This window comes from Apium graveolens, chromosome 3 (genome assembly GCF_009905375.1).
Source record: "Apium graveolens cultivar Ventura chromosome 3, ASM990537v1, whole genome shotgun sequence".
Lineage (NCBI taxonomy): Eukaryota > Viridiplantae > Streptophyta > Magnoliopsida > Apiales > Apiaceae > Apium > Apium graveolens.
Window position 1 is genome coordinate 79,163,383 of NC_133649.1, and position 16,382 is coordinate 79,179,764.

Below are 16,382 nucleotides of genomic sequence, written 5' to 3' on the forward strand. Positions count from 1 at the left end.
TTACAACCAATTTTGAGTCACTCTTGGCGATCAAATTTATAACGCCCATCTCCAAAGCAATCTTCAAACTATTGATCAAAGTTTCATACTATGCATCGTTGTTTGTAGCATGAAACTCAAAGTGAATAACACTCATTATTAGGGGTGGCAAAAATTGACACGACCCGAAACCCGACACGAAACCGACACGAGAAAATACGAATTAGGGTCGGGGATTTTTGATTTCGGGTCGGGTTCGGGTTGATATAAAACAAACCCGAAAAAATCGGGTAAATTTCGGATCAACCCGAAATACCCGAAATTAACCCGATACATACATACATATATACATGTTTAACACTTATCATTCAGTTTATCATATTGTTAGGTCTGTCGGCCCAAATAGAAGCCCAATATTATTTAAAAAATATACCTCAAAGGATTTCCCAACTGTCCATTTATCCTCTTGAAAGCCTCCTTATATTTTATTCTCCATGCAAAGTCTTTCCCCGCGCCTCTGATTGCCTTGAAGAACTCTTTGCATCTGTTGGATGATTTTGACACAAAACGATTTAATGCAGGGATCCTTCCGGTCAAGTTTTGCACTTGATTTACATTTATCGGTTGCGGGATTAGCTTCAATCCCCCTATGATTGACAATGAATCCAAGGAACTTTCCTAATTTAACACTGAACACACACTTCTGCAGGTTCAACTTCATACGATATCTCCTCAAGATGTTAAACATCTCCATTAGGTGTTTTACATGGTCACCTGCCTCCTTGGATTTGACTAACATATCATCCACATAAACTACCATAATTTTTCCAATCTGATTATTAAACATCATGTTCACCAACCGTTGGTAGGTTGCACCTGCATTGATTAGACCAAACGACATCCCTATATAACAGAACATACCTCTGTCAGTGATGAATGACGTCTATTCTTGATCGGGTCCATACATAGAAATTTGATTGTAGCCAAAATACACATCCATGAAACTTAGCAAAACATGCCCTGCCATTGCATCGACCAATTGATTACTCCGTGGAAGTGGAAAACTATCTTTTGGGTAAGCTTTATTCAGATCTGTGAAATCCTTGCATGTTCTCCATTTTCCATTTGGCTTCTTCACAAGCACCGAATTTGCAAGCCATTCTGGGTAAAAGGATTATTTGATCAACCCAACATCCTGCAATTGATCCACTTCCTCATTCAAAGCAATTGCCATATTCCCACTCACCGGATGACACTTTTATCGTATGCCCGTACAATTAGGGAAAATGTTCAACCAGTGACACATTATTCTCGGGTCAATCCCAACCATGTCTGAATGACTCCATGCGAAAACATCAAGGTTTTTTTTTATCAAAAATTGGGCGAGTTCCTCTTTCATCTCATGGCTTAGTTGAGATCCAATCTTCAAAAATTTGCTCGGATCATCCTTATCAATAGGAGTAGATATTATATCCTCGGTCGGCCCTATTTTCTTAGTAGTCATAGGGATTCTTGGATCCAGATCAAAATCAAAGTCTCGGGGATCTTTAACGCCCATCCTTGCATCTGAGGGCACGCCCTCGCCAATGGGAGCATCCACCTCAGGACAAAGCAAAATTTCAGACATTGCAGATATGGAGGGCGCGTCCTCCCTTAGAGGAGCATCAACCTCCCATGCATTTCTTTGACTCCCTCGAGGGCGTGTCCTCCTTTAGGGGAACATCCACCTTAGGAAGATTACTTAAAATTTGGAAGGATTCACTTTTTCCTTCCAACTTTTCTCCATTTACTTCTCGTCGCACATCTCCTTCACGTTCCACCATAACTTCTTCAAAACTACGAATTCCTGAGCTATTTTTTAACATCAAAAAATAATGGGCGTGGATTTACCCACTTGGCTTAACTTGCATACCAGCCACATCTTTTTCAGGGGGACTTCTACCTTCATACCTTCTTCTATGAAATTCTTTAACAACCCTATGATAACAATCACGTGAGTCATACTGCGATCCTCTCAAGCTACCCACTCCATTAGGTCCATTAGGTGTAGGAAACTTTATCATCAAGTGATGTATTGAAGTTATCACCCTGAAATCTTATAACCAAGGTCTTCCCACCAGCACATTATGCACGGATTTTTGCTCTAACACCTTGAACTCTATCATCTGTGTAAAACTCGATGAACATTAATTGACCCAATGGGCATGCTTATCACTAGTGTTTCGTTATGATGATGAAGCACCCACCTCGATTCAATTTCTATAATACTTCAAGCCCTTTGAAATTTAACATCTGCTGGTTTCTCATCAAGGTCTACTCGTGGGGGATGACCTTCATATTTTACTTTGTCGTTGTTTCCCTCGTGTCACTTCACCCTATCAATCCATTCTCCTGGATAGCCAGCCTTGATTAATTCCTCAGTACTTCTTTACAATACATTCATGATTATCATGCCCATTAGACTCGTGGTATTCACAATACTTCTTCTTATGTCTACTTTACCATGAAGTTAAATGTTCGGGCTTCTTAAAGAGTCCTCTGTCTTTGTTAACCTCAAAGATGTGATCAATTAACGTAGCTAAGGGATATAGTTGCTTACTCTCTTTCCATAATTTGACGGCGGGCCCCATTCTCTTTGTGTACTAGTAACATTTACTCGATTGGGACTTCGAGCATTCCGTCGATACTCTGGACTTGCAGATCTATCCCTTCTCTTAGCTCGCCCCTTTGGATTTCTTGCACTATCATTCTTTTTAGTCTCAACAAGTGAATGTTCAATTACCTTGAAAGACTCAGCCTGAACAAGCACATCGATAAACGATTCCAGATCCTTCATAGAGATGGAATCGAGGTGGGTGCATCATCATCATAACGATGCACTTGTGATAACCATGCCCATTGGGTCAATGAATGTTCATTGAGTTTTCCTTGACAATGGAAGTTCTACAAACATATTGTATTAAAGTACGTACAACTAGTGGATGTCCTCCAAAAATTGCTCTAATACTTCAAGCCCTCTGAAATTTAACATCTGTTGTTTTCTCATCAAGGTCTACTCATGGGGGATGTCCTTCCTATTTTACTTTGTCATCGTTTCCCCTGTGTCGCTTCACCCTATCAATCCATTCTCCTAGATAATAATCCTTGATTAATTCATCAATCTCATCCTTCAGGTGATGACATTCATGAGTATCATACCCATTAGCCTCGTGTTATTCACAATACTTCTTCTTATCTCAACTTTGTCATGAAGTCAAATGTTCGGGCTTCTTAAAGAGTCCTCTGTCTTTGTTAGCCTCAAAGATGTGATCAATCGACACAGCTAAGGGATATAGTTTCTTACTCTCTTTTCATAATTTGATGGCGGGCTCCATTCTTTCTGTGTACTAGTAACATTTACTCGATTGGGACTTCGAGCATTCCGTCAATACTCTGGACTTGCAGATCTATCATTTCTATTAGCTTGCCCCTTTGGATTTCTTGCACTATCATTCTTTTTAGTCTCAACAACCAACTATTCAATTACCTTGAAAGACTTAGACTGAGCAAGCACATCGATGAACGATGCCGGTTCCTTCCCTTGTAATTGTTCCAGAAATTTGTTCCAATTGCAACCCAATTATAAGAAAGCTTTTCAGTGTCTCATCTATTGCGCCTCTTACCAAGGTAGACTCTGCATTGAACCTTTTGAAATATGAAGTCAAGCTTTCACTTTCCTTTTGCTTTATATTTGCCAATATGGTGACTAGTGGGGTATATTTCACATCAGCCTGGAACTGAGTCAAAAATTGAGTTTCATTTGTTCCCACGATGTAATAACTCTGGGACCCAATTTATGGAACCATTATTGAGCACCCTATCTGAAAGTAGCTGCCAAGAGACGGCATCTTGTTAGGTTGGGTACTTAATACACATCCATCTCAATGTTAAACCGTCCCAAGAACTCCACAAGATCAGAATTCCCATGAAAATGCAAATTATTGGTTGTGTCCTATATCTAGCAGACATGGTTATAAAAATCGCCAATTTTGGCGATTAATCGACCAATTAATCGTCAAACGGCGGGTTGACGATCAAATTCAGTGAAAACAGCCGAAAAAATGTTTTATGAGAAATCGGGTCAAAACCGGATCAAAATCGGTTGAAAATCAAAAAATCGGGTCAGAATTAAGCAAAATTTTCAATCTTAATCATCGATCCGCACAAATAAAACGTCAGATGTGTGTGCAGGGTGTGTTATGGAATCCTTGATTGATTGTATGTAATGATTATGATTTATCACAAGATATTTAAATAGAGTGATTGAATGTAATGGTGATTCCGGAAGAATAAACAACGAGATGCTTTTAAGTTTTGAATGGTACAAAAATGGTGGTTTAGGTGGTTTACCAGGGAAGATAGTAAAAGCGGGTAAAGAAAAGTGATAGGGTAGAGACTTAGATACATAGAGATGAGGAGGATAGTTGAGTGGGTTTACTAATATGTAATAGTGGACGTGGTAGTGGTATGTGCCACATTGGGACAAGCTTACAAACCATACTCATAAGCCCATCTTCTTATATTTATATTTAAATATTTTTAATTTAATATTAAAATTACATCCGATTATTGCTCCGATTAATCCCCGATTCACCGATTAATCGCTAATCGGTAGCTCATCGATTAATTTCGATTACCAATTTTTACAATACTGCCAGCAGGTAACCGCGCTTCTCTCACAACAGCAGATAAGGGAGACGGAGCTTGCACAGTTGCCGTAACTCTTCCTCCTTCGAGGTGATTGAGAAACCTCTTTAAATCATCTACATTGAATATTCCAACTCCCGGTATAGTTTGCACATTTGGTTGTGGGGGCTGCTGTTGTTGTTGTCCTGCCTGATTACCCCCCAGGTATATTGGAGGATCCTATCGCTCCTCGCCATAAGGCTGCGGTTATGAGATATCACCATCTTGATTTTGAGATTCCCCTTGAATATGAGGTCCTCCTTGGTCGCATCCTCAAGCATCTACATTATTTTGTGGCCTTTCTTGAATTTGAACGCCATCCCCACCATGAGGACGCGTCCTAGATCTATTGCCGGTAGCACTTTAAGAAACAACATGAACAATGATAGGGACCTCTCCATCCTTTGAGGGGCATGTATTCCCACCTTCCATGAGGGTTCTTTCTCCCTTGATGATATCCCAATCTTCCTCGACCATTCCTTTGATTACGTCATCCAGAGCTTCCAATCCAACCACGTGGAGGGGCATGCTCATATTTGCGGTGTCGCGCCCTATCCTTTGGGATGTAGGGGGAACATGCGTTTTATCCCGGGGCCTCTCTTTTCCATCGTTTCCTTTTTTTCCATTCCAACAACAACATTCTCAAGTCACATCTCCCAACTTTATGCCAAGCCTTTTTTCCAGAGTTGAGAAATCTCTCATTTTTTACCTTGATTCTGAATATTTTTTGCACGACGATGTTCGTCCATCGTACATCCAGACGTGCGGTTACCTGATTGTTAATATGAGGTCTTTCTTTGCCATCAGTATCCTCATCAACAAACTCCACAATAGGCTCAATATCACCAGAATATTCCAATCGCCGCGTAGTAATTCGAGGGTTTCCTCCTTATGCTTGACCGCGAACATCTTGGGTGTTCCCTTTAACCATGGGAGTTTTCCCCACTTCATGACCGCAGCGAGGATAACGACGATATCTCCTCGTCTTGCGACGCTCTATGGTGTTCAGCCTTGAATTGAAGCTATTCAAGATATCTCCCATGCGATACAGTTGCTCCAAGATATCAGCGGTGGTGATGAGCACATGTGGTGTTCCTCTAATATCCGGAGCTCGTGAAGTATCTACCACGTTTTTGGGCACGTAAGGTTCATACTGAGTGTAGCCTCGCCCAGCATTTTCTTCAGAATCGCTATCGCTTCCATCATAAAAACTTCCATCACCATTGTAAGACATCTTTTCCTCCTTAAGACTATGATCTTAATCATCATTCCTCCTTCTAGCGCCAATTTGTTAACGGGGAAATCTGATAATAACAAAGTTTGAGGTTTCACGTCGGAAATAAGATCTACGATGACGGTTCTTCCCCAGAAAATTAAGCGGTGTATGGTGTTTGTGTGTTAATTGGTGGCTGAGATTGATTAAGGTTAGTGATGTCTCTTTTTTAGCTCTCAACTTCCAACCTTTTTCAATGTGCCTACGTACCCTTTATATAGGAATCAAGCCTGACATAGTTCTTGGGGAACAAGAAATATACTGGGCTTAGACTTCTTATTCCTAAGCACGGTAGAAATTCTTCCAAAATCCATCTTCCGCTGTCTTTGGAAATGTCCAACTATGAAGCCCAATCGCGAAGGCCCAAGGCTTGTTCCTAATCGTAGGACTTCATGGATAATGCATATCCCTGCGCAAGGATAACACTCCGCTAAAGCTATCTCCCTTGATTTACGAACGCATGTATAATCACGGTTCACCCCAAATGCCGGACGCATCCCTGTCACCCGAATGAGGATAATCCACCAGATAACTGGACAGGTGATCCCCAGCTTTTGGGTGCAAAGTGCGGGATGACTCCAAAGTTCTCCAATGAGGACACACGTTGAATGCAAGAACAGAGATTCCAAAGCACTCACCAATGTTAACCCCGCATCCCCAAAGAGGACACCCGTTGAATACATGAGGAGACCTTCAATCGTCAAGCATATCCCTGGAGGCTTTTAAGCTTTTCACGTACATCCCCCTCCTTAACCGACTCAATAAGGGAATTCTTCAAAGAGTACCTATAATAAATATGTTAGTAAAAATAATCCTCCATTACTCCCTCCATGCATGCTTTGTCCTGAGTTCATTCTTGTGTGCCTTGTCTTTGATGAGAACAAGCCCAATTATTACAATGAATCCAAAATCATGCATCTTCCAAGACCAGGACGCGTCCTCACTTTGTGGGATGCATACATTCTCCCTTGCATTGTGAACCAACTATTCCCATCTCGCATTTCATCGTATGAGGGCGCGTCCTATAGCTAAGGCACGTCCTCACTCTACGGGATGCACTCACTTCCGTTTGCATTGCCATCTTACTTCCAAACGGCCATATCATGCATTTCACCCAACGAGGGCGCGTCCTCCAGCTAGGGCGCGTCCACGCTTCATACCCTTCGGTCTGAAACCTAATTTTTCTTCTTTTTACCCGAATATGATTCCAATTGATCCGTTCTTGACCCGAAATGATCTGACACCAAATTTTGGTAATAACAATATGTCCTAAGTAAAAAATAACATTTTTATAATATTTAAATGATATTTTGGTCACTCAACTTAAGACTTACAAATGAGTCATCAAATTAAAAAAAATCAGTCACGTCGTTATATTTTTTTAAAATTTGATTTAGGTCACTAGTTGTTTCATTTCGTCAAAAATTGACGGAAATCTGACTAAGTTTTAACCGTGGCATATACAATCGATCGCTCTAATCACTCAACTGGATAGTAACTTCAAATTTGGTCATCAAATTGAAAAAAAAAATCATTTAGGTCAGTGACCATTAGATTTGCTAAAAAATGAAAGAAAATCAGACGAATTCTTCTTCTACAACAATATCAACGACTCACCCACAACACATTTGTACAACAAATACACACACTACTATCAACGTTTTCACTCACCTAAATTCATTCTTATTAATTTATTATTATTTTTTTATATATCCTTATACCATTTATTTATATATGTGTATTTGTTGAGTTTGTTTATAAGTTTTAGAATTTTTAAAAAGGGGAAAAAAGTGTTGTATGGCAGTAATTCATCCGGTTTCTTTTTGGTTGTTAACATATATAATGATTAGTAACATGAATGAAAGTTTCTTGAGTTTGATGACCGGATGGAAGTTTGAAGTAAGTTGATTGGTCAAAACTTTATTTCAGCTGACTATACATGTTATTGTGGATTTATCTCACGTCAACTCACCAAATTTGACATGATTGAAAAATTTTAAAAGTAAAATGATGTGGATGAAAGTTTTTGTATGTTAAAAGATCTAATTACAAGTTTTTAAGCACTTAAATGACCGAAATACAATTTAACTAGGGTTGTTAGTAAAAATCGAAAAACCGGATACTCGAACTAAAAAATTTGTATTCGTATTCGAGAAAAAACATATATTATATGTATTCGACAGAAAACGGATATTATCCGTATATGAGTTCGAAATATTCGAATCTGAAATTAAATATATTATAATATTTAAATTATATATATAATTATTTAATTCAATAATTTAAAATTTATTATATTAGCTTATAGTGTGTGTATATACATTACATAATACATTTACACATATTTGATATAATTTTTACGAATACTTTATGCATAGATAAAAATATCATTTGAGTTTAATGGTATGGTTATCAATACAAAATCCAAAATATCTTATATCCATTCAAAATATCTATATTTGTATATGAGAAAAAATAGATATTATTCATATTTAGAATAATACGGATATTATTTGTATCTGAATTTAATAATTACAGATATAACTACGGATATATGCAAATCCGTATCCGAATTATGCGCATGACAACAACATTTAATCTTTTTTTGCCGATTAACATTTATTTATTAAAAAAAAAAGAAATATATTTTTAAAAGCACACACGTGAAAGTGTATGTGGGACAGTCTAGACACCACTCGTAATCCCTGTTGGTTTATATATCTCCCCTCCTCGTACAGAACATGGCCCCCCTCAGTTTGTAAGTGCGTTACAATGTGAAGTTAGGGTTCGTTCAATCGCTGTTCAAAACATAAATCGTGTTTCATTTCTACATACCCTGTAATAACCTTAGCTTCGATACTCATTTCCCCCAATCAATTCTCCCCCACTTCTCACTCTCCTCTCTCGTATATAGATTTATAATTAAATTCAAATAAATCAGTCGATTTTGAGATAAATCGAAGCTCGCATCTGTTCAGACATAACAGAAGTACTCGCTCTAAGGTAAGATCTTGTCAATTACATTTCTGCTTTATGTTTTGTGTTTTGTTTTTAATTTGAGTTGGGTCTGTGTTTAATTGGAATTTAGATTTCATAATTGATTTTTGTTTTGTTAATTTTTATGATTGCAGATTAGTGTTGCAAGTAGTGTTTTATGTTGCCAAATTGTGCGAGATTTGTTATTTGGTTATATTTGGCGGTTCAAATAATGTCGATGCTGTTGAAAAACGATTCGATTCAGATAAGGGAAGTTTGGAATGATAATCTAGAAGAAGAGTTTGCATTAATTTCCGACATAGTTGATGACTATCCTTTTGTAGCTATGGATACTGAGTTCCCTGGCGTTGTTATTCGCCCGATTTTGGGTTTCAAGAGCAACACTGAATATAATTTCCATACCTTGAAGGCTAATGTTGATCTGTTGAAGTTGATTCAGTTAGGTCTTACATTCTCTGATGAGAATGGGAATTTACCCACTTGTGGAACCGACAAGTACTGTGTCTGGCAGTTCAATTTCTGTGATTTTAATTTGACCAAAGATCTCTATGCTAATGATTCGATTGAGCTTCTGGGCCGGAGCGGTATTGATTTTAAGAAGAATGCTGAGAAGGGTATTGATGCTGGCAGGTTTAGTGCGCTGTTGATGTCGTCGGGGATTATTCTGAATGATAACATTCATTGGGTAACTTTTCACAGTGGCTATGATTTTGGCTACTTGCTGAAGATACTGACTTGCCAGAAGCTGCCTGATACACAGGAGGGGTTCTTTGATTTGCTGAAAATGTACTTCCCGGTGTTTTATGATATCAAGCATCTCATGAGGTTCTGCAATAGTCTTCATGGTGGCCTGAACAAGCTTGCTGAACTTCTGGATATCGAGAGAGTTGGGATCTGTCACCAAGCTGGTTCGGATAGCTTGCTTACTTGCTGTACCTTCATGAAGCTGAAAGAAACCTTTTTCAATGGCTCACCTGAGAAATATGCTGGGGTGTTGTATGGTCTTGGTGTTGAGAATGGTAAAGTTGCTTATTGAACAGCAAAGTTATAAAAGTTAAATAAGAAACTATTTCTCTAGCTATATCTGTGTTTAAAATGTTTTCATTTAGTTCTTTAAATAGTTTCTCTTATTGTTTTGATTTATTTTATATCTTATTACCTGCTACATTGCGATTGGGTGATGGGACTATTATCATCACGCAATGCGCACCCTGAGCCCTTCACCTTAGATTCGCATCTGAGCCCTCCGCCTTACCTATCTACTTAAAACCATTTATGATCCGTAAAGTTGTCATCATTCATTTTTCGACCTTCCTTTACCTTTTAGTCCCAGGGAGAGGTTAATTATGTTTTCCTTTTCCTTTTGTGATGTATTTCATCAAGGGTCAGAGAAGTGCCATGCTTTAAACAATAACCTCAAGTAACTAATTACAGCCCCCATACTAGAGTCATATGTACCTAGAAGAATCCTGTAATCTACATTCTCGAATTCTTTATAGTTTGGAGGTAAAACCAGCCAAATACTTTACCATCAGTGGCTTTCATTAATTTCTGAAGCTGCATTTTGAGTGAAGCTGAGTCTTTTCTAGAATGGTTGTTGATACAAAATTGTAGGTGTATGTGATAGGATTTTATATCGGAGTTGCCATTGTTCCCATGAGAATGTTTCAGTGAACCACCAAATCTCCACATAGACGACTCAAAAATCCCAAATCTATCTTTCACCCTGTCAACAGAGTTCCAATTAGCGGATGAAGTGTTTTCCAGCGCTGACATACAATACTACACATACAATTTACATGCATACACGACATATGCACATAAATTAATGACCAAAATCTTAGAAATTGTGTGCAGATTGGAAAGGCTTTTCAATTACGGGAACTCCTGTGCACCGTCTCCCATCACTTACAAAGATGGGCTACCTTGCATAAAATGTTATCCGGAATCAGCCTAAATCTCAATAAGACCATTTACCTTTAATTGCCAAATATTGTTGTATATAGTATATGCAACAAAATTTTTAAAAAGTACATGGATCAAGAAAAATTTGCAGGGATTTGTAACATTCAAAATTGGCAAGGCACTTAGTAAAACGTCTCAAGTACTTATCGATGAATTAAAAAGACGTAAATTCATAATTCTGATTATTGGTTTTTCAAATAAATTTACGACAACCAATAAACTAAAAGGAGCCGATATGTGCATCAAGTTATTGAAATTGGGTCAAATTATTTTTGTAGTTCATAAAAAATATGCAGGAGGTAAATATATAAATGATGTTATTTCAGTTTCGATGTCAAAAAAATACGTGTGCATACATATAACATCAGCTTCATAAATAAATTTCGTTTTGGTTGAGCTGCTAATCGATCCAAGAAACCTGAAATTAACCGAAAATAAATCTTATTAACTTACTAGCGAGCGTTGGGGTGAATCCGGGTCGGTTTGACCGGTCAGCGTAATTCAAGAATTTATAAATAAAAATGAATAAATGAACATTTGAGCTACTGTTTGCCCACAACGCAGCTAGGAAGTGAAAATTGAACAAGTCACCAGCAGACTGCAGTACTCCGTCGATTATATAAAGGTGCATTTCAGTGTTTCAAAATATTGAAGTAAGCTTAAATATATTGAATGTTGTTGCTCAACAAACCCTGGATTATGCATTACCTTGCACAATATCGCCTTCTCCTTTCTGTTTCTTTTATCTGTTTGATGAATGATGCATGACTATTATGTAAAATTGTAATTCGTATCCATATGAAATCAAACTTATTGTATATGAGCACTAACTAAAAATCTTATATCCCCCCCCCCACCCCGCCCCCCAATCTGGTGGAATGGTGGAGCCAATACTAATAGCTTACCAACTGTTTGATATAAGGCTTAATCTGTATCTTTATTTAGACATTGTGCAAACTTTTGTACGTGACCCGAGACAGTGTGACCTGAATTGCTGTTCGTCAATCGTGATTACACGCAAAGTCTGTGTTGAATTTAATTATAAGGAGTACTTTATTTAAACCGCTTTTGGTAGTAGTAGCTCCTCCAGTCTTCGAAACCAAGAAACATGAATGAGAATACTAGTTAAATTGAGGTTTTAGCTGCAGTGGATGCTGTTAATGTAGACAACACTTAGGTTGGAATGTAGAGACAGGAACATGATCTATTGCAAGCAGAGCTAAGTTTATTTATTGAGAACCAGTCCATCTAAAACCTTAATGTATTAGAGGAAGACCCCTATATTTAACACTCCCCCTCACTCGAAAGCCCATTATGGGTCGAAGAGTGGAACACGGACGCCCATCATCTTTTGGGGAATTAATTGCCTTTCGTCTCCACAATAAATTGTGAGAATGTTGGGGGTGGTTGGGAATCGAACCATAGTCCTCCCGCCCGCCTAAGCTATGATACCATGTTGACTAACCAGTTCATCTAAAATCTTAAGGTATCAGAGGAAGGCCCTTCCAATAGGATCATATATCTAACATTTATGTCAGACAATCAGCAGGGTCGAGTTTCGTTCTCATGTTTTCAGTCAATCACCAACTTCTGTTTTTCGATAGTATAAAATCACTTTCAATTGTGCATTGCATCAGTTCTGCTAATCTTGGACTTGCATTGATGAATAATTATGTTTTAGATTGGTTCTAAGTTTTTAAAAATCATTTCTGCTTCATTGTTTTATGGAATACTGAGGTTATATGTTTATCAGGTTTTAAATATGCAAGCAAGAAGTGCCATTACTTTTCACTCTTGAAGTGTAGCTAGTAATTAAGACAGCAGCTAACTTTTTGTCTCCACATTTTCTTGCTAGATAATTGCTTTTACTCTTTTCATTAGTATTAACCTCATATTAAGAAGCAAGGATACGGGTGCGGGGATGCGGGTGCGTAGTGCGGATTCGGTAAATAAAATAATATGAGGATTCGGGTGCGGGGGGATACGGCACATATATTTATTATAAATATATATTTTTGATGTTATAAATGATGAAATCTATTAACAAAACTAATAGTTTTATGCAAATTGTATCAAATACATGATATAAGCATCTATAAAACAAGAATTTAAACTAAAATTACTTATATATGTAGTATAAATATTAAAAAAATATGTATTTTAGTTGAGAATTTTTAAGAATATTGAACATCGGAGTGTTTCCGAGAATCCGAGTATCCGATACAGGGGTGCGTGAGGATACGGGGATTCGTTGGGTGACCGAAGAATCCCTGCTTCCTATTAACGAACAGATGATAATTGTAGTGCAAATCTGATATTGTGAGAAATAATCCTGTCAAGATTTCCTCGGAAGATCTTACAATCATTTTATGTTTCTTCCTTTGATGAAACAATTCCTTCTTTCTTGTCTGGGTCACGTTCAGCTACAAGTTTCCAGGCTTTACCATACAGTTACACAGAAATCACCAAGTATATTCTTGGATTCAACAAAAAACATGCCTAAAGTTTTGCTTGTAATATATAGAGCAGTATTCTTTATAATATATTTACAATTCACTAAATACGCAAATTCTGTTACCCGGTTTTGAGTTCTTAGGCTGATATGGTTTGTATTTGAACACAAGTCTGTCTTCTGAGTTTTGAAAATCATTTCCTAACAAGGTACTTTAGTTTGTTTGGATAATTCTTGTCGACGTTGATGCAACAATTATTCTGACCATTGTCTCCCGTTGTGAAAATTCTCCTCTTCTTCTTTCTGTCTTAATGTATTAAGCGTTTTCATATCAGTCTATGACTCTATGAGTAATCACTAATCTCCTAGAGGCCTTGTAACTCCAAGTTTGGTTTGTTTGATAGGAGTATAATCCCCTGACTCTACTATTTACTATTACTATAATTTATCCTTAAGTTATTCGATGGATTAAATTGCTAAATTCTGTAGTTCCTTTCCATGTGTTATAAAACCTAGAAATAGTATGGGATTGAACACTCAAATGGACTAGAAAGTGATTAAACTAGTCCTTGGGATTATTTTAAAGGAATAAATATGTTAAAACAAGTATGAGTTAATGAATTATAATGCTTGCCAACAAAAATATTCATTAATTTCTCGGGCAGATCTCATAGTGTCGCTGTTTCAGTGTGAAATATACTAGTCAGTAGACCTATAGAAGTTTAGCTCTCATTCTCCCGGGATATGTGAAACTGTCAATATATGCTCTCTGATATTTACGTGCAAAATGATATATCATATTATCAACACCAGGTGCGGTTAATCTAGATGAAAATGAATTACTTTGCAAATTATACGTCAATGTTTTTTTCAGAACGTGGGCTGTATAAAACATGTACAGAGTTTCATGTGCTTCACTTATTCCCCAGATTTAACACATAAATACACAATTATAGTTTTGGCCACCTACAGATTATGCCTTTAGTCCAGACATACATTAATGGCTGTATTGAAAATATTCGATATTATACAATAATTTTTGTGTTTTTGCAAATTTGTCACAGGTAATTTCTCCCGGTTGCAGTTGGCCCTTGGATTCTGCTCCATCTTATAAAAGAAGATTAGATTTTTCTCATATAAAGATATTAAAATAGTCACATATTCCTCGCATTTGGAAGCTAAGATATACATTTTGTAGTTTTATTTCATTGTTCTATCTCCTATATCAATGTCTCTCCGTAAACCACCACTCCCTCGACTGCTCTTAAAAAATGTATCTTGCATGAGAAATGCCCAACAAATTCTTCGTCATGTAAATGTGTCAGTTCATGATGGTGGTGCACTCGTGCTTACAGGCACCAATGGGTCAGGCAAAAGCACTTTCATGCGTATGCTAGCTGGCTTTTCTAAACCATCAGCTGGGGAAATCCTCTGGAATGGTCATGATATAACTGAATCTGGAATATTTCACCAGTACAAGCTTCAGTTAAACTGGCTCTCCCTAAAAGACGCTGTCAAAGACAAGTTTACAGTACTTGACAATGTGCAATGGTTTGAAGTTCTGGAAGGCAAGCAAGGGAGATCACTACCTGCTCTGGAACTAATGGGACTTGGAAGACTGGCAAATGACAAAGCAAGATTGCTCTCCATGGGGCAGAGGAAAAGGCTTCAGCTTGCAAGGTTGCTCGCAATAGATAGGCGAATTTGGTTGCTCGATGAGCCATCCGTGGCGCTAGATGATGATGGAGTAAAGTTGTTGGAACATATTATTGCAGAGCACAGAAAGAAGGGTGGGATTGTTATTGTCGCCACACACTTGCCTATCGAGATTGAGGATGCCATGTACTTGAGGTTGCCACCCCGTTTTCCAAGAAGAATAACTTTCGTAGACATGCTTGATCGAGGAGATTAGAAGCTTAACGCCATAGTTTTCTGTTTTAATATTTTTTCCCTCTGTTTTTTCTTGGATGGGACAGAAAAGGCAGACATATTATGAAAGTCAATATATTGAGTGCTGAAACAATTTCTGGAAGCCAGCCTACTTGAAATTGTTAATTTTTTCCAGTGCATCAAATGGAAGAAAATTCATCTTGTTGTAGGGCTACTATTTATTCCAGTACATTGATGGAGATGGTGGTGGGAACTTCTGATGTGTATTTTTTATGTTAAGACAATATTTCACTGCTTCCTCCGAATAGATTTTTCTCATACTCCCATTAATTTTCCTCTAGATATTTTATGCAGTTCCAAAAAAAAATTCCCCTGAACTGTAAGATCAAATACCACTTCACAACTACTCAATAATTGTTTAGCTAGCCTAGGACCACAAAATTAATATGCGACAACAAAATGGAGTTATCTACCAAAATTATTTGGTCATTTAACACATATTTAGAAGAAAATTCTTGGAATTAATAAAACTTCTCATGTATCAAATTGTTGATAATAATAAACAAGCTAATAAATACGTTCATTTGTTATTTTTATAAGACGTTTAACTTTTGTGCACGTATAATCCTTTGGTCATCCAATTAAATTCAATTTTTTCATAAATAAAAATATATAACTGTAACTTTAATTTTTTTAAAAAAACTAAAAAATATTATTTTATATATGTGGTTAAAAGATTTAAAATTGTGTGCAGGAAAATCAAAAGACATATAAAAAACAGAGGGAGATGTTTTTACAAATATTTTTAGAAAATAATTAAATCATAAAAAATAATTTAGAAAATTGATATTTATAATAATTTCTTTTTAATTAATGAAAATTGACTTAGCAAACAAAAAAGAGAAGTTTATAAAATGAAAATTTATTATCATCTGGAAAACGTCAAATATTACGTCCCTGTCATACACAGCTGAATATGAAGTGAAATACAACCAATCAATACAATTGTTGATTCTCTTGGGTCCAATTCTTTATAGAATATTGTTTTTTTTCTTGTGTTTATCATTGAAGAGCTGTGATGATCTGTATGAACTTCTCGTC

General features: G+C 37.0%; 2 protein-coding genes across 3 annotated transcripts; both read left to right on the top strand.

Annotated features, from left to right (window-relative positions):
- The first annotated feature begins 8,697 nt into the window (after positions 1-8,697).
- LOC141712482 (putative CCR4-associated factor 1 homolog 7) lies at positions 8,698-10,115 on the top strand. The gene is made up of 2 exons (XM_074515450.1): positions 8,698-8,980; positions 9,109-10,115. The coding sequence occupies exon 2, from the start codon at positions 9,132-9,134 to the stop codon at positions 10,008-10,010; it is 879 nt and encodes a 292-aa protein (XP_074371551.1). The 5' UTR covers positions 8,698-8,980; positions 9,109-9,131; the 3' UTR covers positions 10,011-10,115.
- Positions 10,116-11,408: 1,293 nt separating this feature from the next.
- Positions 11,409-15,577, top strand: LOC141712483 (ABC transporter I family member 1-like). Of its 2 annotated transcripts, none has more exons than XM_074515451.1 (2): positions 11,409-11,564; positions 14,456-15,577. In XM_074515451.1, the coding sequence occupies exon 2, from the start codon at positions 14,620-14,622 to the stop codon at positions 15,301-15,303; it is 684 nt and encodes a 227-aa protein (XP_074371552.1). In that variant the 5' UTR covers positions 11,409-11,564; positions 14,456-14,619; the 3' UTR covers positions 15,304-15,577. The 2 variants fall into 2 exon arrangements, with proteins under 2 accessions (XP_074371552.1, XP_074371553.1); XM_074515452.1 differs by having other exon boundaries at positions 11,436-11,592.
- The last annotated feature ends 805 nt before the right edge of the window (positions 15,578-16,382 follow it).

Bases quoted from the DNA above. Each gene is read 5' to 3' on its own strand.
- LOC141712482 (XM_074515450.1), top strand. From the start codon at position 9,132: ATGTTGCCAAATTGTGCGAGATTTGTTATTTGGTTATATTTGGCGGTT.
- LOC141712483 (XM_074515451.1), top strand. From the start codon at position 14,620: ATGTCTCTCCGTAAACCACCACTCCCTCGACTGCTCTTAAAAAATGTA.